Source organism: Cyprinodon tularosa, unplaced genomic scaffold, assembly GCF_016077235.1.
Source record: "Cyprinodon tularosa strain WSP-4 unplaced genomic scaffold, ASM1607723v1 ctg64, whole genome shotgun sequence".
Lineage (NCBI taxonomy): Eukaryota > Metazoa > Chordata > Actinopteri > Cyprinodontiformes > Cyprinodontidae > Cyprinodon > Cyprinodon tularosa.
The window spans coordinates 38,134-65,807 of NW_024039385.1; the positions used below are offsets into that span (position 1 = coordinate 38,134).

The 27,674-nt window shown below is 40.4% G+C and overlaps 1 protein-coding gene across 2 annotated transcripts; it reads left to right on the forward strand.

The window, feature by feature from the left end:
* hmbox1b (homeobox containing 1 b) lies at window positions 1-27,092 on the forward strand. 2 transcript variants are annotated; one of them, XM_038308571.1, is made up of 10 exons: window positions 1-280; window positions 4,804-5,457; window positions 16,803-16,888; window positions 18,686-18,796; window positions 21,425-21,578; window positions 21,707-21,789; window positions 23,521-23,616; window positions 23,735-23,826; window positions 24,095-24,178; window positions 25,455-27,092. In XM_038308571.1, the coding sequence occupies exons 2-10, from the start codon at window positions 4,805-4,807 to the stop codon at window positions 25,596-25,598; spliced, it is 1,503 nt and encodes a 500-aa protein (XP_038164499.1). In that variant the 5' UTR covers window positions 1-280; window position 4,804; the 3' UTR covers window positions 25,599-27,092. The 2 variants fall into 2 exon arrangements, with proteins under 2 accessions (XP_038164499.1, XP_038164498.1); XM_038308570.1 differs by having other exon boundaries at window positions 2-280; window positions 23,732-23,826.
* Window positions 27,093-27,674: the final 582 nt, after the last annotated feature.

Sequence of the window (27,674 nt, forward strand, 5' to 3'; positions counted from 1 at the left end):
CAGGGAGAACGCCGCCGCCTGTTATAAAGGCCTTAGCGGGAGTAAAACTACAGTTCCCTCTGCGCTCCTCTGAGGTGGAACTTGTCAATATGGCTGTTGTCAGACAGACAAAGCGGAGAGGCAAATAATTCGCCTCTGATTAGAAATCCTTGGGAAAGGGGTCGCGCGGGGCACCGCCATCCTGCTGCCTTATTGTTCGGCGGCTGTTAAACGCACCGCTTGGCTCGTGCTTCACTTTTATTTTTGGAGTTAAATTGTGAAGCGGACTGTTTGAGCCGAGGTAAGTCATGTAGTTTGCTGTCTCTGCTCTGAAAGTGATGTTATTAATATGAAAGGCTCGCTAGCGAGCGACAGCTGCTAACCAACGGCTGCTAGGAGGGGCTTTGGCAGCTAGCTCACTATGCTAATCACTCCACCTCTCCGCTGCGACCCAAATAACCCGGGATGAGCTGGCTGTCTGCGGCTGCGGTGCCAGCGGACCGGTTCACGAACAGGACAGCTTCAGACAAGTACCGTCATTCTGTGCACAAAGTGTCGCAATGTGTCCGACATGCTGTTCGCTGCCTGCGGTTCTGAAACAGTTTATAGTGTTTTGCTGATTATTCAGGGCGTGATAAGTGGCTGCTTGTTCTGCCTCTGCAGCCCTGCCACGGAGTCAGCAAAACAACACATGAACGGTTCGGTTCGGATAGAACCGGAGGAGGATGATCGGGAGCGACCGATGCGCCCATCATGAACAGGGGCGCATCCAGAAAGTTTCCAATAGATGGGGGGCCTCTATGCAATAAAGCCAGAAGCAGTGATGGTTTGTTTTTATCCTGCTGCTGCTGCTTTACTCAGGTGTACAGAAGAGGATTAGGGCCACCGAAAAAAAAAAAAAAAAAAAGTTACCTGATTTTTTTGGGTTTAATATGGGTGGGGGGGGGGTTGGTGGGGGGAGTCAGAATCCATAGATTAGAGTCAGAACCCTGAGATTAGAGTCGGTATTCACAGATTATAGTTAGAACCCTGAGATTAGAGTCGGTATTCATAGATTAAAGTCAGAACCCTGAGATTAGAGTCGGTATTCACAGATTATAGTTAGAACCCTGAGATTAGAGTCGGTATTCATAGATTAAAGTCAGAACCCTGAGATTAGAGTCGGTATTCACAGATTATAGTTAGAACCCTGAGATTAGAGTCGGTATTCATAGATTAAAGTCAGAACCCTGAGATTAGAGTCGGTATTCATAGATTAAAGTCAGAACCCTGAGATTAGAGTCAGTATTCATAGATTAAAGTCAGAACCCTGAGATTAGAGTTGGTATTTATAGATTAAGGTCGGTATTTATAGATTAAGGTCGGTATTTATAGATTAAGGTCGGTATTTATAGATTAAGGTCGGTATTTATAGATTAAGGTCGGTATTCATAGATTAAGGTCGGTATTCATAGATTAAAGTCAGTATTCATAGATTATAGTCAGAACCCTGAGATTAGAGTCGGTATTCATAGATTAAAGTCAGAACCCTGAGATTAGAGTCGGTATTCATAGATTAAAGTCAGAACCCTGAGATTAGAGTCAGTATTCATAGATTAAAGTCAGAACCCTGAGATTAGAGTCGGTATTTATAGATTAAGGTCGGTATTTATAGATTAAGGTCGGTATTTATAGATTAAGGTCGGTATTCATAGATTAAGGTCGGTATTCATAGATTAAAGTCGGTATTCATAGATTAAAGTCAGAACCCTGAGATTAGAGTCGGTATTTATAGATTAAGGTCGGTATTTATAGATTAAGGTCGGTATTCATAGATTAAGGTCGGTATTCATAGATTAAGGTCGGTATTCATAGATTAAAGTCGGTATTCATAGATTTAAGTCAGAACCCTGAGATTAGAGTCGGTATTCACAGATTATAGTTAGAACCCTGAGATTAGAGTCGGTATTCATAGATTAAAGTCAGAACCCTGAGATTAGAGTCGGTATTCATAGATTAAAGTCAGAACCCTGAGATTAGAGTTGGTATTCATGGATTAAGGTCGGTATTCATGGATTAAGGTCGGTATTCATGGATTAAGGTCGGTATTCATGGATTAAGGTCGGTATTCATAGATTAAAGTTGGTATTCATAGATTAAAGTCGGTATTCATAGATTAAAGTCAGAACCCTGAGATTAGAGTCGGTATTTAGAGATTAAGGCCGGTATTCATGGATTAAGGTCGGTATTCATAGATTAAAGTCAGAACCTTGAGATTAGAGTCGGTATTTAGAGATTAAGGTCGGTATTCATGGTTTAAGGTCGGTATTCATAGATTAAACTTGGTATTCATAGATTAAAGTCAGAACCCTGAGATTAGAGTCGGTATTCATAGATTAAAGTCGGTATTCATAGATTAAAGTCGGTATTAAAGTCAGAATTCTGAGAAAAAAGTCAGAATTCTGACTTTTCCTCATATTAAACTGAAATGAAATGTAAAAATCAGTTAACTTTTTTTTTTTTCCACTGGCCCTAATCCTCTTCCGTACAGGTGCACATGCTCAAATCTGGGAAACTTAAAAAAAAAATAATGATTTGATTGAGAATGTACAATTAAAACAGCTAACATATCTTAAACCTAAAGACCTAAAGTGGTACAGAGGCTTGGAAAAAAAAATTAAAAGCTCTATTCATAAAAATCAGGAAATCATCTTAATCGTCTGCTCACTGGAGAGCTTTTTTTTTACAGTGCTTTGGAAAAAAATGCTTTATTTTCGTCATATTAAATAGATATAACTGGTTTAGCGTGTTTTGCGCAGAACTGCTTCCGGTTGATCGTAAAGCCGTATGTTCGGGAACGAAGCTCGATGCAGAGAAAGACCTAGAGGAGTGGTAAAAATGTTAATAAAAAAAAAGTGGCTGGAAAACAAGGAATTCAAACACACATTTTTATATATATATATATATATATATATATATATATATATACACATACATGAGTCATGGGTACTGATAAATTATTTTCTAAGAGCGTTAAAAGGGAATTAAAAAGCATTAGATTAAAGTTACTGATTCCTTTATAAACCCTTTTAAAACATTTTTTGTGCTTAATGGTTATTTTTAGTTTATTTTTCCAGGTTTGTTAATTTTTGAATTAATTATGAAGCCTAATAATCATAGAAATGACTGAGGCTCGTCTTGAACTGAATTATTGATTGGGAGGTTTAATAGGTTCTGGTACTTGATCAACCCAAATCCAGCTTACATTTTAGTCATTGAAATTAATCCCTCATTTATCTTGCTGTAAATCAACGGCTATGACTTGCAGATCAGGACCAGAACAATGGACCCAAAATTAAGCAGAATCTGATTGGATGTTTTTCCTCATTTCACATGAAGTTTGACCTTTTTTTTCCCTCGGGAGTTTGTTTGTTTTGTGGCAGTCCTTCTGTTTTGACTAGTTTAACCAGTGAATAGTTAACTCAGTTTAATGCTTAACCAGACTGCACACAAATCCTCCGCTTTGTTCATTTATTTAACAGAAGCAAAGCTATTAAACCAGGAATGACCTGATTTATATGCAACAGAGGATGATGCTGTACCTGCTGCTCCTACTGGTCCATTTCTGTCCAAATATAGGAAAATCTTAAAAGCTGTATGTAAGGAGTTAATACTCAGTGAAATTTCGCTTATTATTGTATGTATTCATTCATAAAGGATTAATTTTTACTGCTAATCACAAGTCTGATTACCTGTGCTAATTGTTTTGCTAACTAGTGTTTGCACTGTGAGCCCGAAAGATGGATATCTGACAGTTTGTTTGGTACTGGATGGAGAATTGGTTCAATGAGCTGTAAACTGTGGGGCATTCTCATTGGTTATTTATCCCTGCAGCTCTCACTGCTCATCGTAATCACAGCAGCCATGATTTGGGCTCCTTTAAAAACTTAAACCTTCAAAGCTGGCGTTTTGGTTAAGATCAACTGCAACAGGCAGGTTGTCCCACCTGAGCTGCGGATGTTAGCAGCTCTTCCAGAGTTACCATCAGCTGCTGCTTGTGGGAAAGCCAGTTAGGAAAAATTGGGTAAAATATATTAATTTCAAAATTCAACTTTTAATATTTTCTTATTTTTTATAACTGAGAAGAACCTGGTGTTTTTTTTTCATACAAAGTCTCCAAAACGGGTGTGAATACTTTAGTTTTAGGATAACTGAAGTTGATGTCTTTGCTAAGTCATTTGTTCCCTCGTGCCTCTTGCTTCCTAGAGTCAGACAGAGCTGTAGCAGAGAGCCCGTGACCCCTTTAAAAGCCGTCATCGTACCGACATTAGCTGGGCTGCCTCCCAAAGTGGAAAAATCTGCCGCAGTCTGTTTCCAGAGGCATTGATTTGGAGTACAGCAAACTGCTTATGAAAAACATCCCGCGTGGGTGGCGTGCAGCGCGGGGATTAGAGAGCAGCTCTTAAAGAACGACAGTCTGAATGTTAAGATAGCATCAGCTGTCAAGGTGACTCTGGCAGTCTGAGCGTGTTGCCTGCTGCTTCCCAAAAATAGCTGATTTTTATGCCGTGCCCCTCCCTTTCTTTTCCTTTCACACTTCTTTATCTCGCTCTCTTCTTTCTTATCTGCTGCTTGTTTTTTTCTATTTTCTCCTTTTTTCATTTGTCCTGTAACTCCTGCATCATTCTCCTTCCTTCTCTGTGATGAATCTGTTTCTTCCTTTTTAATTCCTCTTCAATTTGTCTTTGCTTCCACATCGCCCGCCTCTGAGTTTCCTGAACTTCTGCCTGTATTTCCTGTCCCTGTCTTCCTTCTCACCGGCTCTTTCTCGCTGCCCGTCTGCAGGATGTCTGACTTCAGCGAGGAGCCGCGCTTCACCATCGAGCAGATCGATCTGCTGCAGCGGCTGCGTCGCACCGGGATGACGAAGCAGGAGATCCTGCACGCACTGGACACTCTGGACCGGCTGGACCGGGAGCACGGCGACAAGTTTGGCCACCGCACCGCTTCCTCCTCATCCACCTACCTAGTAGGCGGGGCAAACAGCTGCACCAACAACTCTGCCTCCAACACAACCGCTACATCCTTCAACAATAACAACACTGCCTCGGCAACCACCACCACCTCCTCGGCGTCGTGCAACGGCAGCAACAGCGTTGAAGGACGCGACCACGCCCCCGCCGCCTCGTCCACCACCTCCAAAGTCTCCACTGCCACGCAAACGCTGTTCAACAGCGGCGGGGGGCTTTCTCCTTCTCCAAGCAACAGCTTTGACACCTCCCCGCCTCCAGGGCGTCCGCCACCCTCCGCTGTCCTGCCGTCGCCAGTTTCATTGGTGGCGCTTTCTCAGAACGGCCGGGACAGTCTGGCCGCCACGCCCAACGGGAAGGTGTCTCCGCCGCGGTATCCGGTGAACAGCGCAGCCGCTTCACGAGCGTTTGGGTTCGAAGCAGCAGAGGAAGACCTGGATGTGGATGATAAGGTTGAGGAGCTAATGAGGTGAGTGGCAGCAGGTTCCTCTAGCTGGCTTCTTTCCCGGACGCTTTCTCAATTCAAAATGTCAGGAATAGCGTAGAGTTTGGGGCTTTATAGAGTGGACCAAAAAAAAAATTATTTTTGTTTTGAAAACATGCAATGAAAACATGTCTTTTCCAATTTACATATTTACAATTAGCAACAATTGAAAAAGCTTCCTGGATGGGAAGCAAAACGTCTTCAAACTTGGTAACGAAGTCCAGCGGATTGTTTTTAATTTTCTTTTCTAAATGGAAACACTGCAAAAAAAAAAAAATAATAATAATAATTTTTATGTATATTTTTTAAGCTTTTATGCTTCCATGAGGGAGTTTTTCAGTTGCATCGGAATTATATTTTGCAAAACTATAATTAAAACCCTTTTATTTTTGTATAACATGAGTCCCGTGATCTGCAGCTGGATCGTACTGCCTTGCAAAGAGACGAACTAAGCAGCTGGAGGATGATGGTGTGGCGTATTTTCATGCATGAGCACTAGAGGCATAGCTGAAATATGGATGCATCTCATTTGTTTACATCCTCCATGTTTTCTAGAGTCATCACTTGAACCGAACGTATTAACCTGCAGTTTTAACTGTATTCCTTATTTAATAAAACTGCAATTATGACAAGTTGCATTTTGTCATCAGCAGAAAGTCGTCATAGTTTTTGCTCGTATTTGTAATGGAAACACAGCTGCTAATAAAACAGGGTCCATTGTCTGGTATACTGTTAGTTTTACCTACATATGTCATGGAAATGTAGATATTCTGTCATTCTCATCTAAAAGAAGGAAGATGAAGCAATATTTCTTTCTTTGCAACCTGCAAACTTTCTCTCTGACCTTGATGGAAAATCAGCTGAAATGTTTTTAATTTTCTCTCAAATATTGCCGTAATTATTCTCTCCTATAGAGCCCTGATTTCCTTTGACCCTGTAGTAGCTGCTGTCATGTATTAAACGCACACAAAGTGCTTTTAGAGCAGCCTTAAAAGCCTTTTATTTATTACCAAGCTTTTACTGAGGTGCATTTTCATTATGAACAGTTTGAAACGCCTGGATCTGCTTTATTAGCTTAAATGAGAAGAGAAGCACATTTTCTTTCAGGGTTTCTGAGATGGAGCAGGACAGAGTCTGGATGCTGTGCTTCTGCTGTGGGAAAACATTTTGTTGTTAGAATTCATCCTTGAGCTTGGAAACATTAAGCTGAAACACCAGGCTGAATCAAGTCACCCAACACCGTGTGGATTAGATTTGTTTTTAAGGAAATCTACGGCATAGAAATACACCAACCAGAGATCTATGCCTGAGTTATTATAAAGAAATCCACGTCTAGATTGACATGTTTTCCTTAATGTGCTATAATTTTCATAATGGCTTAAATATTGACATTTATAATACATTTAAAACTCATAGCTTCTTCCAAAGTTATAAATATACATGAGCTATCTGTCAGAAAAAACAAACATGATCAATTTGTGATCTACTGTATACTTAATTAGCTAGAGCTAATGACTGCTAATGCTAGCACAAGCTCCAAATCAAACTCAAGTTGGGAGATGATGATGATCAACTGTTTAAACTGACGGCGAAACATCTTTCACTCATGGTAACATGTTCTAATATATAAACACTTAATTTTTTATGCACTAAATCAGTAAATGTTTCATATAGTGACGCTTAAAAGTATAATGATTTCACCTCGAACAACAGCAACACAAGAGAACTTTTATCTTAATACTCTGAGCTCTGTGAGCGCGAACCTGGAAGCTGCTGCTGCCGCGGTGCATGCTGGGACAGCTGTCGATTTTAGGAAAATGTCTGATCCTGATGCTAACTGTAAACAGCCTCGGTTAGAAACTGCAGCTCTTTGTAGCATAGCTCTCCTTCTGGGTTAGCTTATCCCAGCAACAGCCACTCAAACACCAGGGCTGTTTCTCAATTCACTAGAAAGTGAGTACGGACTCAGTACGGTTCTCGCCAAGTATGTTCTTGAGAAAAACACAGGAAGGTATGGACTTGGGGAGAACGGGAGCATGCAGCATAAATATGGGTCAAATGGAACAGAAGCTCATGACGTCACCACAAGCTCAGCTCGTCTGGAGCTGAATTTCACCTGCATTTTAATAAATTCTTACTTTTTTCATTTAGTCGGGGAATAATAATTAATACAGTCAGATAAACCCAAATCAAATGAACATTTTGCCAAATAAAACAAAAAATCTGAGGCTGATGATGGTTCACGAGCGCATGAGAACACACAAGCAAACATATTGACAAACATCCCAGCTTCTCTGTCCAACTCCCCTCTTATCCTCCTTTTAATTCCCTCACGTTGAAATTTAAAATGTTAGATATTATACATTAGCCGTTTTGGCCGGACAGAGCTAGTGCTACAAGACCTAGCATACATCATTTACCCAGACTGCATTGCAGCACAAACATTGCTACATCAGTGTGACAGTATTTCATATGAATTTATGAAAATGGCCTACAGTATTTGTACTGTATTTTATTTAAATTAAAAGAATAAATTCTGTTAGAACTAATCATGGATCCCTTCAAGCTTTGATCAGATATTACTGATTTAAATAAAAATAATTTATTTCTAGCCCAAGAGACAAGAGGTGATAATTGAGAGAAGCGGAGAGTGTCTCTTTCATTTATGTTAGCTATTAGCATAGTTAGCATTAGGAACTATAAATGGCTGTCTCTGTGGGAACTTTCTGCTGTTCCAAAAAAAGTTAAAAAACAATCCACTGGACTTTGTTTCCAAGTTTGAAGATGTTTTGCTTCCCATCCTTTTCTTAATTCAAAGTCTCAGAATTAGCGTTGAGTTCAAGGCTTAATACAGTAGCCCAAAAACTTGTTTTGGCTTAGAAAACATGCAAATTGAACAAAAAGAAGCGGTCCGCCCCTTAGGAATGGGGAGTCATTTGGGTTCTTTATTAGCCTGCAATACCTGATGCTGATCCATGTCTCTGAAGGGGGGTCGTTAGGGGGAATTGCTGGTCTGGCTGACCAGGCAAGATGTTTTGTCCCCTGCATGTGTAGATTCTTAAGATTCCCAAACCTGGCTTATTTACAACTAAGGTTTCACTGATCTGATATCGCTATCAGTCCCATATTTGAAATTCTACATCACATATCAGTAAAAATGTATCTCTTCTATAGAGGCATAGTCAGTCTACTTCTATAGGAAATGTAATAAATATGGGCAATTTCAACCCTTACAGTTTGTTTTCAGGCTGTAATTTATGCTGTTACCATAATTATTTTTATGACTTCCTTTTCTGACCTTAAACGGATCTCAAGTCGCCTCTTTGGACGTCCATATGTATCATACCTGCTTAGAGAGGAAGTTTATAACAACCATGTAAAAAAGTAAATCAACCGTGGAAAGGGTTGAAAATAAACAGAGCTCTGGTACCAGAAAGGTATGAGGATCAGTAGAAATCTAAATGTAGGTGTCAGAGTCAGATCGGCAGTGAAAGAAGGTGGATCGGTGCATCCCCAGAGCCAACCCGATCGCTGCCTTCATGGTTCCTCCTGAAGTTGACTCGCATCCCATCACAATGCCCGATTTCTCCTTTTCATATGCGGCTACTTCTTTACCTATACGACTACAAAATAGCAAAATAGAATGATTAATTTTAGCAGAAATGCTTATTTTATTCTGCTTGCTACTGTAACCACATGATGATGATGTGACGACTCATCTGGTGGCTTTTGGAGGTGCTGCCTTCACTGATCGGAGGGAGAAAAGATGACTGCCACAGTTTCCATCCAGTTAGACAGAAAACCAAAAACAATGCTTTTTAAGAGGATTTTCTATCTCTGCTTTCTGCGGTGAAGTGATGTTGACTAAATGACACTGAAGCCTACGATCTCTAACCTAAATGCACTAAAGATTCATCTTAGACACGAAATCCTCAAGGATTTCTGCAGGGGTCATTAAAGTCAACATCAACTGGTTCTTTGTTTAGCTTGTTGAAATAATTATTATTAAGGTATTGAAAACAGGAGATTTCAGCTTTTATTAAATTATATCTGCTTGAAGCAGACAGATGTTAGACAGTTAAAGATGTGCAAAAACTCTACAGACGAAATGGATTTTATTTTCAATGTCTAGTGAAGAAAACAAAATTGTTCACTATTTCAGGCCCTCTCCATTGTGGCTCCTTTTTTGAATAAATTTAATGTGAATGTTTGATCCAAACATTTAATGAGGGATTCTAATTAAAAGAACATGACACACACACAGGCCCATTTTCCCTCCTCGTCTGCTTTTCCATATCAGGGTGATAACAGCGTGCCTTTCAAGTAAGGGAGATGTCTGGTGCTCATCATAAATCATGAAACGGATATTAGATAATAGCTGGTTGCTTAAACAGGAGAGAATCTGTAGTCTGGTCAGAAAGTAGGAAGATTTAAGACGGCTGGATGTCTGACAAACAGGCTGGAAAGGGAAGGCTGGCCTCAGTGAGGAGAATGGAGCTGCTTCATCAGGCTTTAGGTGCCATAGCTGCCCTATGGAGGGAAGTTTGCTTCATTATTGTTGGAAAAATGGACCGCATTTTGTAAATTGACATAAAAAAAAATGTTTTTTTTAGTAAGATTAGGAAAAAGGCAATCTAGAAATTAAACTTAAAAATTCTTAATCAAAAGGTTGTGGGTAAAAAAAAAAAAATTGAAAAAAAAGTGTAGTATTTCGGCTGTTTCACCAGTTTTTTTTTCTTTTTTCTTTTTTTTTCAAGCAAAGAAAATAATTTTTTTATTTAATTTTTTTTTCAACTTTTTCAATAAATAGCATTTTTTCCCCAACTCTGTTATACCGATTACATTCTTTTGGGGGCGGGCTTTTCTATAGGGTTCATCACAAAGACTAATTTCTATTGGTCTATATGGTTGTCAGCCACAACATTTTTATTTGTCAAATGTTTTTCAGAGTTTCGTTTCTGGATTGCTGGATATTTTATTTTTTGTCAAATATCCCTTTACATGGCATGTTCTTTCCTTGCAACAATAATGAAACAACAGTTACTCCATACTGCTGGTTTGGCTGTTTCCAATGAGCTCTAACAGATGTGTAAGTAGCATTTAGATGTTTAAAATCCTAGAGCTCTGCGTATGTTTAAGCCTTGTAATTGATCAACACTATGAGGTTTTCATCATATGGTTAGAAAAAGGAGGGATGGAAAAAGTAGCTCCCTTCCAGCCCTCCTAATCCCCCCATTATTGGCAGCTTTGCTCAAACTTGGAAGCAAAAATTCTCGCCTCAGATTCTCCATGAATGTCGGTCTGTACCTTGACTAGACTATTCTGACATACCTTAATAGAAAAGGAAAAAAAAATATTTTTTATATATATTAGTGCTGTCAAATGTTTAAAAATATTAATCGCGATTAATCCCATATTAATCAACAGTTAAATTGAGATTAATCGCAAATCAATTGCATATTTTATCTTTTTATTTTCGAAAGTGTAAAATCCTATTTTGGCATTTTAAAAACGCAAAAAATGACATGTAAAAAACATGCTTATACAAAAAGTTTTTTTTAATTATAATTTTTTAAGCACTTTTAAGAAATTAGAATAAAAATATCCTTGTTTAAATTCTGGCCAATAATTATTCAAAAATTGTAAAAATTTGGTGTTATACTTCCATCAAAACTGAACAAAACTACACAACAGTAAACAGTACTTCAAAGTACTCCGTAAACGTACGTTTTTTCTAAAACATAGGACAGAAAAAGATGTATTGTTAAAATAAAGTTCACATTACGTTATGAAATACAGACTTAATTCAAATAAAATTAAGTTACTCACAAAATAATAAATCAAACGAAATTACAATAACTGGCTTTTGCAGTCATCTCAGCAACATAACATTTTACATGTAGAACATTTTCAAAATACTTAAATATTCCTTTGCTCTGAACAGGAACTGCAGCAGCAGCGCAGTCCACATGACTTACTTCATTTCTTTGTCTTGTGGCACTAAGCCAGTGAGACGCTCGTTTTTTCTGGACAAAATAGACAGAGACGACTTAGGTTTTTTCAAGAGAGCATTTTGGCATAACTTTAAAAAGAAATGTATCATTCAGGATACCTTATCTGCTGGCCATTTTTGCCCATTCAAAGCACAGGTCTGTTATGCTGCGGGCTCTCCCGAAAACTTAGCGTTCCTGGAACTACAGAAAGCACCGAGGGCAAAACGAACAGTGAGCGCTGCGGGAACAAAAAGAACATAAAGTAACGGTGTGTTTGTTTTGATGCGCGATTAACATGCCTTTAAAAAAAATGTCGCCGTTATTGTCTAAAACAGTTAACACGTTATTAACGCTTTAAAACTGACAGCCCTAATATATATATATATATATATTTTTTTTTTTTTGCCACAGAGTTTTGCATTTTGGTCCTGTAAAAATACATCTTTATGGTTTATGCCATTTTTCAAACCTTATTTTTCTTTCCTTTGTCTTAGTTTATTAAATAAAAAAATAAAAAAAGAATCCTCCAAAAAATACAGTTTTCCCTTCTAAGATCAGAACATATGTGATAAATGGAGCGAGCTTAGCTTGTGTGTGCTTTACTTCGCCGTCAGCAGCAGGAATAATAAAGCGACCTGCCTGCTGGTTAACAGTAGCTGGAGATGCTTGGGGTTAATGTGTGAGTGTCCCTAAATGGGGATCATGCAGATCAGCAGTAGCTCCTGTGAGGCCCCATGTAGGTCAGGTAGTTACATTTTGACATGGTCTACACTCTCCAAGGACGCTGAGCTTCATGCAAGTACAGTCTTGAGCCTTGAGCGCTCATTAAATATTAGTGAAACAAGTTATAACTCATTTGAAACAGTTTCAGCTTCGAAGAGATTTTTTTTTTTTTACAAATGCAGCTGAACGCATAAGAAAAAAAACAAACGATTTAGAGCCTCGGCTCTAAAATGAGCGACTGGGGGAAGGAAAAAAACCTAAGAGCTGCTGGTTGCTTGAGAGGATTCTGCTCTGCACCTAGCAGGGAACAATATATGAAATTACATTTAGTATCATCATATGACATGCTGAGGAGTTAATTAGGCCCATTAGCCTGTCGGCTTCAGTGTTCCTAATCTATCATGGTACACGTGTTTGCCATTTCCTGCTTCCTTTGGAGGGCTTCACACAGTATCCTCCTCACAGTGGGTTCACACTCCTTCACAGTGGGTTTAAGTCCGGGGTGCTGATCCGTCTGTCCCGTCGCTCGCTTATCGATTACACGTGATGTAGATACGAATCCAAAGGTTAATTTGACAACAATGCCACCGCTGCCTTCTCTCTCCTCTTTCTCCTTAAACTGCACATTTCCTCCTCTGCAGGGGTTTGGCCTTTGAGCTCCCCTCCTCTTCCTCCTCCTTGTAAAGCAGCTTGTGCTACATTGATTCGCTGGTGTCAATACAAGCAGCGTTTTCAAGCTCTAATTTTAGCCGCACCGCTAGAGGATGATGTGGAGGATATCAATGCTGGATGTCGAGAGTCGTGACGCATTCTCGTTTCAGAAATATGCCATCTTAGCGTTTAGGTGGGGGAATGAGGCGTGTGCTCCGTTTTGACTGAGGCTGTAACACTGTTGAGGCTGGGTGGGGGCTTTCCTGTGGGAAACATTAACTTCATACACGTTATGAAGGATAAACCCAGCAAACACATTCTGTCCCTAAGGAGAATCAGGCAGTCTTAAGCCTGCAGATTTACATTTGTGTGTGTGTGTGTACCTGCATGTATACACTTACGTATGTACAAAGGAGGGGATTCGGCTGGATGCCAGAGAGCAGGGTGGGTACACAGTGTTTCTGCACATCCTCCATTCCCGCAAGTCTGTGCTTGTTTCTATTTTTTTTCTATTCTCCCCATTAAGTAGGTTCTGTGAAAACATGCCTCCTTGAAGATGATTTTGCAAATCCACACAGACTGTGCCTCCATTTATAGAGCGGCTGCCTTTGTGCTCCAGTGAAATGCGGCGCTGATTATGCAGGAGTTATAAAAAGACAATGGAATATGGCGGGGAAGCTGTCAAAAGACAGCTCCGAATGAAAAGGGAGGCTTTAATAGCTTATTCCTGCAGAGCTGACATGATGCCTTTGGAAAGTATTTGCATCCTTTATTATCACAAACTTGGTCCTTTTACTGTCACAGACTATTGCATCTGGAGATGAAGTCTGTATAAGTCTTTGCAAAATAACAAGCTCCGATTTGATGAATCTTTATAGATGTGATTTTTTCAGTGGTCTGGACTTTGACTGGACCATTTTGACTTGTGAACATCTTCCCTGGTCTGGTTTTCATAAAGAGCTTTACTAAATCCTCCGTGACCACTTTTCCTTTCCATGGCAATGAAAGGGCTCCCCACAGCATGAGGCTGTGTTCACCATGTTTCACTATGCTTTGGGATCAAGCAGCCAGATCATATTCTGTGTTGGTCATTTAATTAATGTATCCCCTATAAACAGTTCTTGCTACTGTTTCAAAGACAAAGCACAGTCACCAATCTTTTTTTTAACCTGCACATTAAGTAATTGGAGCATTGACTGGTTCTTCGTTTTTTTTTTTTTTTTTTTTTTAAAGACCTTTTGTGGCGGTAGATAAGGTTGTTTTCAAATGGAAGTATCAAATTACCCAAAACTAATGAAGTTGGAGCCAGTGGATGGGTGCAGCCCAGTGCATAAATAAAAGTTGTCCTGTTTACAGACTCACCCACCTGATATCTACAGGTGCTGGTCATAAAATTAGAATATCATGAAAAAGTAGATTGATTTCAGTAATTCCATTTAAAAAGTGAAACTTGTATATTATATTCATACATTACATACAAACTCATATATTTCAGATGTTTATTTTGTTTAATTTTGATGATTACAAATGACAACAAATGAAAATCTCAAATTCATCATATCAGAAAATTAGAATATTGTGAAAAGGTTCAAAATTGATGGCCCCTGGTGCCACACTCTAATCAGCTAATTAACTCAAACCACCTGCAAAAGCCTTTAAATGGTCTTTCAGTCTAGTTCTATAGGCTACACAATCATGGGGAAGACTGCTGACTTGACAGTTGTCCAAAAGACGACCATCGACACCTTGCACAAGGAGGGCAAGACACAAAAGGTCATCGCTAAAGAGGCTGGCTGTTCACAGAGCTCAGTGTCCAAGCACATTAATAGAGAGGCGAAGGGAAGGAAAAGATGTGGTGGAAAAAAGTGTACAAGCAAGAGAGATAACCGCACCCTGGAGAGGATTGTGAAACAAAACCCATTCAAAAATGTGGGGGAGATTCACAAAGAGTGGACTGCAGCTGGAGTGAGTGCTTCAAGAACCACCACACACAGACGTATGAAAGACATGGGTTTCTGCTGTCGCATTCCTTGTGTCAAGCCACTCTTGAACCACAGACAGCGTCAGAAGCGTCTTGCCTGGGCTAAAGAGAAACAGGACTGGACTGCTGGTGAGTGGTCCAAAGTCATGTTCTCTGAAAGTAAATTTTGCATTTCCTTTGGAAATCAAGGTCCCAGAGTCTGGAGGAAAAGAAGAGAGGCACTTCATCCACGTTGCTTGAAGTCCAGTGTAAAGTTTCCACAGTCAGTGATGGTTTGGGGTGCCATGTCATCTGCTGGTGTTGGTCCATTGTGTTTTCTGAGGTCCAGGGTCAACGCAGCCACATACCAGGAAGTTTTAGAGCACTTCATGCTTCCTGTGCCTGACTAACTTTTTGGAGATGCAGATTTCATTTTCCAACAGGACTTGGCACCTGCACACAGTGCCAAAGCTACCAGTACCTGGTTGAAGGACCATGGTATCCCTGTTCTTAATTGGCCAGCAAACTCTCCTGACCTTAACCCCATAGAAAATCTATGGGGTATTGTGAAGAAGAAGATGCAATACACCAGACCCAACAATTCAGAAGAGCTAAAAGCCACTATTAGAGCAACCTGGGCTATCATAACACCTGAGCAGTGCCACAGACTGATCGACTCCATGCCACGCCGCATTGCTGCAGTAATACAGGCCAAAGGAGGCCCAACTAAATACTGAGTGCTGTACATGCTCATACTTTTCATGTTCCTACTTTTCAGTTGGCCAACATTTCTATAAATCCTTTGTTTTTATTGGTCTTCAGTAATATTCTAATTTTCTGATATGATGAATTTGAGATTTTCATTTGTTGTCATTTGTAATCATCAAAATTAAACAAAATAAACATCTGAAATATATGAGCTTGTATGTAATGTATGAATATAATATACAAGTTTCACTTTTTAAATGGAATTACTGAAATCAATCTACTTTTTCATGATATTCTAATTTTATGACCAGCACCTGTAGAGTTACCATGCTCCCCATACCTGCTTCACTGATTAATGCTCTAGTTGCAAGGACAACCGTTTTAGTAGATTTGGTTTGTTCATCCTTTTTGATTATGATGGGTAAACGGATAACTGGAATGTGTTTAAAAGTTGGGACATAGCTTTATAACCAAGTTATACGTTAAACATCTTAACTTAATCCCTGATCTCTCTGTTTTGCTCCATGGTCTTCCTGATTAAGGCCTTCACAAAAATAGCTGGATTTACACTCAGATTGGACCATCAACAATAGATTTAACGTTATTGCTGTATTTAATTGGACACAAACTCCTTCCAGCTGTTCTTTTTTCCCCAGTGCCACCATACAACAGTGATTTGTTTACTTAAACTTGAGACAAAAAGAAATAACTGATCCAAACCGGAGACTAGCTGTTTTTTGTTGTTGTTTTTTTTAACATCCTAACCAGAACCAGAGCGGCAGTAGTTTTTGTTTTGAAGTGTGTTGAAAGGCTGCTCCATCTGTTACAGTTTTGATTTTAACACAAGTACGAAATTAATGGAAAATTAAAAGAAATTTCTCTCCTCCAGTGAATCTGTGAGCTTTCAATTGAAAAAAAGTCTCCACCCCAGTTTTCAGTCTCTTTTGCAATCAATTTTCGAAATTCATAAGAGCAAATTATAATTATCAAACTATAATTTCTCATAATGTAGTCAGAACAACTGGAAAAGAGGAAAGTATCAGCACTGGACGAACTTGTATATTTTTGTCAAGTAAAACAAGTGTGTTTACCCTATAGGTTTTAGCAGTGTGTGCAGGGGGTTAACAATATTACCAGCAGTTCAGAAGATGCACTCTGAGGATGTGCTTGTCTTTGCCCACAAAGTCACCTGCACAAATGTTTTGTCTGTCGCCAATATCTGTAGGAAAAATGTAACATATCGCCCAACCTTCATTTACACTGAAATTTACTTAGCTTTTTTTGTGTGTTTGCAGAAGGGACAGCAGTCTGGTGAAAGAGGAGATCAAAGCTTTCCTGGGAAACAGGAGGATTTCTCAGGCAGTTGTGGCTCAAGTAACTGGTTAGTAGCACTGGAACTCACACTCCCACAGATTAATGGTATTAATGTTGGCTTTTCTTGTGCTTCTCAACACTCAACTTCTCTGACACCCAATTTTTAAGAATGATGCTCTGCTGAAATCCAACTGTGAATCAGAATCACTTAACTTCTTGTATAATCAAAATTTTCTACACCTCTCCGTGGTTTTAAAGGGAAGAGGAACACCAAAATCTGCTAAACAGTCTATCTCAAGGCTTTAAAAAAAATTTTTTTTTAAAAATGAATAAGGGTTGAATCTCGGTCACACAAGAAAATCAGAGGGCGGTTTAGGTTGACACACAAGCTATGTAAGGAAACCTGAGCACTTGGAGGACATATGCAGATCCCCCAACATTGACCCACAATATGGCGTCCCGGGGTGGGTCAGAACTACCAATCCGTCTCTTAACCACTTGTAAGAAATTGATATCTAGTGATATATGAGAGATGTTTTGAATTTAAGGATAAAGTACTTATTCTTTGCCTTTAAGAGAACTTTCTCATCCTTCATTGTTGTTTAACAGCATATGCACATTTTAATTTCTACAGCTTATCTGAACTCACATCTACAGTTTTTCTATTTACGAACAATGGAGTGTTGTCATTTTCATGGTATGTTCACTTTTTCTGAGAGATGGATTCTAAAAGAAAACATAAAATATAACTTGATGTTTAAATAAGTGATTCTCATTTATATAGCATGAAATAAGCATTAGATAAAATAAACGGGGATGTAAAAACACTTTTGCCACAGTAGCTGAAACTCATTTTTAAAGCACTTTGTGTTCATAACCGTTCTGTTGTAAAATAAATAAATTAAATAAATGTAGAATTATTTAATAAAATGTGGTAGCCCAATATCTCCTTAGAAAGGGAACTTTGATATCTTCTATTTTATGATTTAATTCATTTGCCTGCATCAAAGTCTACTTTCTATAACTTAGTACTGTCTATAACTTAGCTGCCCTGGCTGTGAGTTTAAGGTTGTCTTGTTGGAAGACCCAGCCATGACCCATCTTCAATACTGAGGGAAGTGGGTTGTTGCTTAAATTTGGGCAGGATGCAAGCACCCCCAAATTATGTTTCCACCCACCATGCTTTATAGTTGGGATGATTTTCTTAGGGTTGTACTCTCTTTGCCTCTGTGGAGTTTGTACCAGAAGGTTCTGTTTTGCTCAGTTATGCCTCCTCTGGATCATCCAGATGTTCAGAGTCTAGAACTGAGGAGGTGGTTCTGATGTGCACTGCAGGATTTTTAATCCATGCTGTTGTCCTTTGAAACCATGGTTCCTATCCTAACAGGTGGATGCAAATATTTATGCAGTTTTTTTAGATTAATTAGTTCATGTGATAAAATGCAAATTGACTTTTAAAAATATGATCTAATTTCCTGATTCTGTTTAACACATCTGAATAAAATTAAAGACCCCTCCATCCTTTGCATGTGGGGAAACTTGGAAAATTGGTATTGCATCAAGGCGGTTTTCCCACTCTATGGTGTCTAAAAGCTGATGACAAATAAGATTTATACATAATAAAAATATAACAAAATTATTTCAAATGAGAGGTATTCTTTGCAAATGAGTGGAGATGATGAGCTGTATCTCTGATTGCTGCCTGCGGTTGGAGATGGAGTGAAATCAGAGCTCAGACACGGAGAAAACACTTCAACCTCATTCATGTTCTCTGCTTCGCCCCTTGGGTCTTTCCTTGTGATTATCTACACATTGTTCGGCTCTGACTCGCAGTAATTCGATGTGTTACTGCTTTGATTTCCAGGCATCAGCCAGAGCAGGATCTCCCATTGGCTGCTGCAGCACGGCTCCGACCTGAGCGAGCAGAAGAAGAGGGCTTTCTACCGCTGGTACATCCTGGAGAAAACCACACCAGGTACTCGCAGCTTCATAAGAGCCTCGTCAGCGAGGTGCAGAATTCACATCCATCACATAAAGAGAGGTTGATGAGGAATAGGTCACGTCATGGTGAAAGTGGTGTTTGTCTCAGTATCTGCTTCTCGGCTCATTCAGTGAAGCATTTTCTGCATTACAGATGCCGTTTCCCATGTTTAGATTAGCCTTTTCATACCAGACGGTACAAAATGTCTTCATATAACAGGAAATGTTTTCCAAGAGTCATTTTTTTTCTTTCTAGCTATTAAAATCTCACAATTAAAGACGGTTGAGGTTTAATAACTTAAATCAACTTGTCAACATTGACAGCATTGCTCCAGCATTTCTGTATGGATTTCAAGTTATTGAGACTTTTTTTGAGGGTAGCACTCTTTAGCATGTTCAAAAATGTATGACTAACTATTTTACCAATTATTTATCAAGGAAGATGATGGAAAAATTCCAGTTTTGAGAGTGCTGGAACTGAAATGAAACATATAAGCGCATAGGCAAGTTCTGCTCAAATGTTTCTACACAGTTTCCTGATAACAATATGTTAGGTTTAAACACCAAACACCTTATTCAGCAACCTGCACAAAGAATGACACAGAGAATTTAGTATATTTTACTTGCAAGGAGAGGGGATCAGAAACTGCATTCAGTTACAACTTCAAACCCACTCTGAAGCAGTATCTGCTCTCCAAGCCCTTTATTGAAGAAACGCCCTGATTACAATGTGGTTTCAACCGCTAAAGGGGGAGGGAACAGAACCCAGTTGAAACCAGAATTTTCGTACAACATCATACAACATCATACAACATCAGAGGATAAGGAGAACCCCTCTCCTTATCTAGTTGCACAGTTCTCCATTCTCCTCCACACCCTTAACGACATCTGTTAACAGCAGTCGCAGTCAACATCCCTCCTGCACAGACTTAAAAAACATTAATGACACAGCAAACAAAACTAAATGTTTTAACACTCTTTGTAATATGAGTAAGATAGAGATAACAAAATGTGTAAGTATAATATGATTAAAGTAGAATAACTTATGTACAATTAATTAACCCAACACAATAGATTTTAATCTCATGTTACGCCATCCAGTTGCCCTGTCAGTACTGTTGAAGTTTCCCTCCCCTCTTGTTGCTGAATGCTTTTTTTTTTATTTTATTTTTTTTAACTGACTCTGTTATATTATTGACCTTAAAAATAGAGAGTATAACACTGACTCTGATACTCTTTGTGTCTAAATATTCTCACTTTAAGCTTCGTTTTCTTAATTTGCTTCACTCTGCTTAAAAAACAACATTTAGATGGCCCTGAAATGCCCCGATAAATGTGCAGCTCAGGGTATGAGGAGGTTTTTGGTTTTATAAAAGATGTTGCTTGAAGCCACTAAAACTTCTCTGGCATCTCTTAAAAATGACTTAAAACCAAAAGGTGGAAGAACCAAAGTAAAGCAGTGGTGCCCCTCCCCAGCCTGCTGCTAAGCTCAGTAAGACTAGCATACATAAAGACAAATGTATCTATTCTTAGAAGCCATGGTGGTTCCACCCATCACTCTTATTAAGGCGACACCTTTCTAAAACTGTAGTGGGCAAACTATCTGCAGCATCATCTACCAGTTAGTGGCTGACGGTTTGTTACACGTTTCACTCTAAAAGGAGCTGAAATTTATAATCTTAAAAAAAGGGAACTTCTAGATATGTTTAGCAGGTGGTTGATCACTATTACAGTATTCCTATTAATATTTCTCAATAGAAGAGCAGCACTAGGAATAGCTTGCATTACTGTGTTGAATAAAAGCTACTAGAGATCAATTGATACATGTCCTGGCCAATATTGTTTGCCATACCTCTACATCATATGTAGCGCATCGCATTGCTGCTCCCGCTAAGGGCAGTGGTGGCCTAGTGGTTAGGGCATAGAGCTTGGAATTCTGAGGTTCTGAGTTCGAGCCCCACTCCCACAGACTGACGCTCTGAGCAAAGACCCCTAAACCCCGATTGCTCCCCAGACGCCCCACGATGGCAGCCAACTGCTCCACAAGGGGATGGGTTAAATGCAGAGGTACATTTCTCCAATGTGAGATCAATAAAGTTCAATTATTATTATGATTATTATTTGCAATCTGTTTTTAATTTATTGTATAACTTGGGCTTTTTTTTTTCGTTAAAACGGACAATTATAACATTTATTATTTTGTCATCACACGCAGACATATCCACCAAAGTTTGACCGATGCATGCCTTTTTAAACAGATACTGATTTTTTTTGGATAGCATTCTAAACGATCCCAGAGATTTGCTACCATATTTTGCTAGCAGATCATCCATCCCCCTAAAATACCATATTTTGTGGGGATGGATGGAGGACGTGCTTCACATGATCTTAAGGCATGGCTGCTGATCACACTAGTAAATGTATTGATGGAGCTTCAGTACGTACCCCTCAATCAGGGCTGTTACAGTTTAATGATGCAAATCCAACTGTTTACGTGGATCACGTATCTGCTTTAGTAACTGCGCCCCTCCAGTTACCAGATCTGTATTTCAGTTTGTGTCCCACAAACACACCTTCAGACAGACTGCTCTCCTCTGACTGATCAGTGGCTCTGCTGCTCCAGGTGCTACTCTGAACATGCGGCCTGCTCCGCTGCCTCTGGAGGAGATGGAGTGGAGGCAGACCCCGCCGCCCCTCGCCACCGCTCCAGGAACCTTCCGGCTGCGTCGGGGAAGCCGCTTCACTTGGAGGAAAGAGTGCCTGGCTGTGATGGAGAGGTGAGTGGGGAAGGAGGCGCCGTTCATAAACCGTTTCCTCCATGGTTAAAGGCATCTGGACGGTGATGCAGTTGCTCCAGCCTGTTGATGGTGTCCTCGTGGTAAATTAATGGATATGTCCTTTACAGCTACTTCAACGACAACCAGTATCCAGATGAAGCCAAAAGAGAGGAGATAGCTAATGCCTGCAATGCTGTTATTCAGAAACCAGGTGAGCTACTTTGACTGGAGCGCTAATGGTGGATGCTAATCTATGCTAACGGCTTTATTCCAACACTCTGGATTGAGCCGTCTTAGTGGGACTTTTCCAGGCTCCCATCCTTCAGCTGCAGATCAGACGCTGAAGGATCAGGGCAGCCGCACAGAACGTTTCAGCGCGGCATCCTGGAGAAAATGTGGAACAAAAGGCACGTGCCAGGAAGCTGGTGCTGCTCTATAAATCTAATAAATATTTGACTTTAGAGACTTGGTGAGCTCTACTGAGTTAACCTCTGGTAATAAAGGCATTTTGAATATCAGCAGAAAGCCTTTCTCTTTATATAAATAGAATATAAATATAAATGGAGAATTAAAAAAAATCTAAAAAGGCAAGAAAAAAAAAAATGGAGGCAGAGATAGCCACTGCAGCCGTTTCCTGTTTCACATTGATTCAGAGGCCTCACCTTTGGTTTCCATTCTGTTTTTTTTTGTTTGTGTTTTTTAACAGAATGGAAATCAAAGGTGACGGCCCTGAATCAATGTGCAACAGAAAACTTCTGCAGCTAGTTTCTGTGTATTTCTTTGTTCCCCCCCATCAAGAAGTCTGTTTTTCAGTGTTCAGAAGTCATGGTGATTCTCTGCCCCTTAAATGAACCACATGACTCCAAATTGGCCCTCTAGAAAAATGCATCCACAAAAATCAGCACAAGTCTTTTTTTTTCCCTTTAAAATGTAAATGTTTCTGAGCAAAGACTGTTTTATTCTGCCATTCCTGCCAGCTGCATGGTTCTCTGGCTTTATTTTCACTTTAAATAATTATCGTTTTTAATCATCATTATTCTCACCTAATCTTATTCTGTGACTGACATATATACATACAGTTTTTGTACCTGAGGACTCGAGGTTTCAAAAGTTTTACTTTTATTAAAAGAGGCAATTAGTTAGCTTTTACAAATGACCCAGAATTTAATGTTTTCTTATCGATTCTGCTTTAAGGAGTTTTTTTTTTTGCGTTTTTTATAGAAGGAGGATCTGAATTCCAATAGGTTTTAAAGTGGTCAGTTTCTGGGATGCAAATCCTTTCACTAAACAGCATGTTCTCTCATATCTGATTTTGAAGAGCAGCTTCAAGAAACGATTAGACGCTTCCTTAAGCTTTGAGTGATTTGAAAATAAAATAGAAATGAAAAAAATAAATGCTTAAATTTCTTCCACCTGTGATTCTTGTCTTTTCCTTTTTTTAATTAAATCTTTAAGTTGGGAGGAAATAAATGTTTCACCAAAAGGTTATTTTACTGCATAACTTTGGTCATTGCGTAGAAAAGGAGAAAATGTTGTCTGGAAACCCAAACATTCTCCTTATCGATGATTATTCCCATGGATATGGGAAGTCAGATTTAAATATCAAATAATTCTGGCTTAAACATAAATATAAATTTACTCTTTATCAGACGATATTATCCCAACATTTAGAAATTTTCTCTATAAAAAAATAGAGAAGGTTCCTCAACATTCTCATCACCCTCAGTTCTTGCAACTGGCATTTTCTTTTTTTCTTCACAACCAAACTGCTTGCGAACCTTCCACCACAACAGTCCCGCCCCTTGATAATCAACCAATCACATTCACTTTATTCACTGGTGTAAAGTCGCGCACCACTCAGGAGAATTCAGAAATGCAACGGTTGGAACAGCTGCTTCCCTACGACTTTAAATCGGGGCTTTGACAGTGTTTTTCTCCACAGGGAAGAAGCTGTCAGACCTGGAAAGGGTGACCTCCCTCAAAGTCTACAACTGGTTCGCTAATCGGCGCAAAGAGATCAAGAGACGAGCTAATATTGGTAAAGAAGGTGGCAGAGCATGCGTGTTCTCTGATGCCATTTTAAACATTTAAAAGCCGTTTTGTGAAGAACCAGGTTGTCATCATAAGACTGATGATCTGCCTCTTCTTCTAAGAAGCAACAATCCTGGAGAGCCATGGGATCGACGTCCAGAGTCCAGGTGGACACTCCAACAGCGACGACATCGATGGGAATGACTTCTCTGAGCAGGTAGAGCGAGGCGCTCCGTTTATACGTAGATCAGTTCAGGACCCAAAGCACGGCAGTAGATCTCAGATCAGTGCCAGGGCATTTAGAGCTGCACTCAACAGGAATAAACCCATGAATATAGAACTGAGGGCTGCAGCCTTTCAGCTGTAAAACTCTGCAGTCAGCTCTGACTAAATATAGAGAAAGCTGCTTTCTGCAGCTTGATGCATCGGCCTCATTAACAAGCCTCTGTTTCTGGAGCGGTTTGACTGTTTGACGTCTCTTCCAGGCCTGTGACCTCCCATATTTTGACAAGAGACCCCTCAGCCGACCGTTTGGCCTTTACCGACTGGAGCCCACCTCACCTACACAGGTAACACAATGATAATAGGGCTGCTGTAGGAGCTGGATTCACACAACAGGAGGGAATAGATGCTGACTCCTGATTGGCTCAAAGAAAAATGTCAATAAGAGATTTATGGTAAAATTTAATGTAAGGCTGAAATAATCTAATCCAGATTAGGGTTAGTTAAACACAGGATAAAACTCTGAGGTTCTTGTAAAAGGCGGTACCTCTTTGAATCAATTGTATGCTCTAAAGCCGGACATACACCATGATTATTTATTTAGTGCTTTTTTTCCTTTTTGGGCCGAATGTCCAGTGGTGCGAGAATCCTGATCGTGCGTTGTTTAGAGTCGGCCATGTCTTTGTCCAAACACGTCGTTGCCTTTTCTTTTTAGGACTTGCAGCACAAAATTGCACAAATTACCAAGGTGACATGTTTCTCTCTAGTGAGCTTCATATTCTTCTTCTACTTGTTTGGCTTCCGGATAGACGAGTCAGAGTAGCGCCATCTCACTGCGGAGCTGAGTGTGACGTGGTTTTTAGACTTAGAGTGTGAGCAGGTAGATCGCATCAGAGCATCTGGTCGTACCGTGTGAGAACGTGCATCGTGAGCTGTGAACTTTTAAATCCGGGGGTTTCGTTGTACAGTGTGAGCTGTAGCTGCGTAATCGGACTCCGCCAGATGGATTTGCTCCACATATCCATCTGGAAACCTTCCGTTGAAGTAATTTTGGGAAGGGGCGAAAATACTGGTTAGCTGATTGGCCTATGTTGGTGATAGACGGGCCAAATAAACCAATCAGATCAACGAAGCATATGACGTACTAACAGAGCAACGACGAAGAGGAGCCAATTGATAGATCAAACTCTTGCCAAAACCAGTCGGGAGAAGAGCAAAAACATCTTTTCCTCTGAGAAAAGCCTCCAGAGCAGTGTTTTGCTCTTCTTTCAGTGAAGAAATACTCTGTAATTCTGATAAAACTTGCTCGATAGCCACGCTAACGCTAGTTTCATCGGCTGAAGCCGCCATGTTCTTTAGACTGAACTGTCGTGCTTCTCGTTGCGTCACACCTCAACCCGCCTCAAAGCCCACGCTGATTGGACGTTCGTTTGGTGAACGGCTCCAAATTTTCTTTAACAGAGAGTCTCCAGACTGATTAGCAAGTGAAACCTTGAAAGCTCGCGAGATTAGGATGGTCTCACGAGGCTAGTAGCTGCGTGCAACGATTGAAAATATCGTGCCGTGTATGCCTGATTTAAGGTTCACCTAAAGAGGAATCCTTGTTTCCTTTCCTTCCTGCAGGACGACAGCGCAGCTCACAGCGAGCACCAGGACCCCATCTCCCTGGCTGTGGAGATGGCCGCCGTCAACCACACCATCCTGGCGCTGTCCAGAACCGGAGGCGTTCCCAACGACATCAAGACGGAGTCACTGGAGGACGAATGAACTGCTCAGGAACTGGGACGGAGCGAGGGAACAAAGCAAGGCAGAGGAATGGGATGGTGGGTTTGATAAAGATCAAAATGATCCTTCTTAGTAACAAACGAACAAAAAACCTTCAGAATCTGCTCCCCCTCCTCCCAGAGCCTCCGTATAAACAGTAACCACCCCTAAACCCTCTCCCTGTTCTACTCCATGTATGGACACAGCTGGTGGAAAAAGGAGGAGGAGCCAAGCAGCTGATGGTGGCTCCTCTCTGGGACCGGGTCTCCCAGGAACTCCTCTCCCTTTCCAGCACAGGATACCTCTTCAGTTTTCTCCTCTTCCTTCCCTCAGCAGCCTGGTCGTCTGAGCCGCTCCTCAGCCTCTCACCTCAAACCTCAGAAAATGACGCTCTGTATATATAAGGAATATACCTACAAGGTTCTCAGTCACCTCATGAACGCTACCTACCTAGATACCGACGCCCCTCACCTGCGTGACACGAGGAGCCTGCAGCCAGCCGCTCTGGGAACGCCGGTGAAGAGGGCTTCCTCCTCTTCCTCTGTAGTGGTCATCCCTCAGCAGCAGCTTCTCTTTTCCTTGCTTCATGTCTGAGAAGTAGCCTTAACTTCCCGTAGACGGCTGCTTTTTATTTTCCAACCGCACACATGCAAACCGTCTGCACAGATTAGGAGGGACGATTCAGTCCTTAAAGTAAACATTTCAGTCCAGCTATAGCAGTTTGTTTTCCTGTCATTCCTTTTAGCCGAGATTAAAACAGCAGTTTGGCTTTTTTTTCTCCTGCCTTTAAGTTGATCTAACCTGTAACCCCCCGAGCCGTCCAATAAGGACGCGGGGCTCTACCTTCCAGATCATCCATATCAAAGGAAGCGCCTACCGGATCCGCCGGTGAACCCAAAATGATCTCTTTCTCCTTTGCTCTAGTTATCAGCGACGCCTCTCACACCCATGCTAGGTTTGACACTACAGCGGGCCTGTATCAGTAACGGTAGGTATCTGCAGGCTAATATAGCTACCCCTAAGCTATTTACTACTTCTGTGACGCTGCCTCTTTATAATAAGAATGATAATACTGTAAGCTGTGTGCTTTGTTTTTATACAACAGGTATCAAATTAGACTGAATCCACACTGGAGATGAATATCAAAAAACTATACATTTATTTTCCTGTTTCACCTACAAATAACCTCAAAAGGAAGCATTGAAGGGAATCTGATTTGGTTTCTTTTTGTGTTGGATGAGAGTTCTCCAAATCCATCAGCCTCCATTTAAAAAAAACAAAGATGAGCCCACTTTGTGCTTTTAGATGCATAAGCTGGGATTCATTCCTGCTCTTCTAAAAGGAAACAGCTAGCCTAGCATTGTCCAAAAGTGCTGCTTGAGCGGAAGTACAAAGCTCTGGTCTAATGGACCATCTTCCATTGCTAAACCAGAGCATGTGGGGCTAATTCCAGCTCTGACTGGGTGAGAAGCATCGTACTCCCTGGACCGGGGGGGGGGGGGGAGTTGGTATTTAACTTGACTGTCATGTTTTTGGACCGTAGAAGGTAGTAGTACCTGGGCAGAACTCACTCATGTGCAGGGAGAACATACACACTGTTTATAGTTTCTATTTATAAACCCTGGCCCATCTAGCAAGCAACAATGCTAACTGTGTTTCCTGCTATTATATTTTGGGTAGAAATGAAAAACGGCAGGGTTTCCCCTCTATTTCTAATCATCTGACTCTGCTCAAATAAAACTCCCATTCTAGACCTTTCCCTGAGCAACACGCTAATGAATCCTTTAAGCTGATTCTTGGTTTATAGATGCTGGAAATGATGCTCGTGAAATCGAGCATGCTTTAGGTAGAGCAGTTAGTTAACAGATGGGAAAAATACCCAAAACACAGTCCTATTATGGAGCCATTTTACAGATCAGATGGTAAATATTGACATATCACCTTATCGCACTATTATTCTAGGTAGTCAGCCCATGCCTGTTTTACTGATGCTTTGAAAGACGTCGGGCACACATGATGGGCAAGTGTACTTAGGCCATAGAATGGACAGCTATACTTCTGATACAACTCTACCCCACC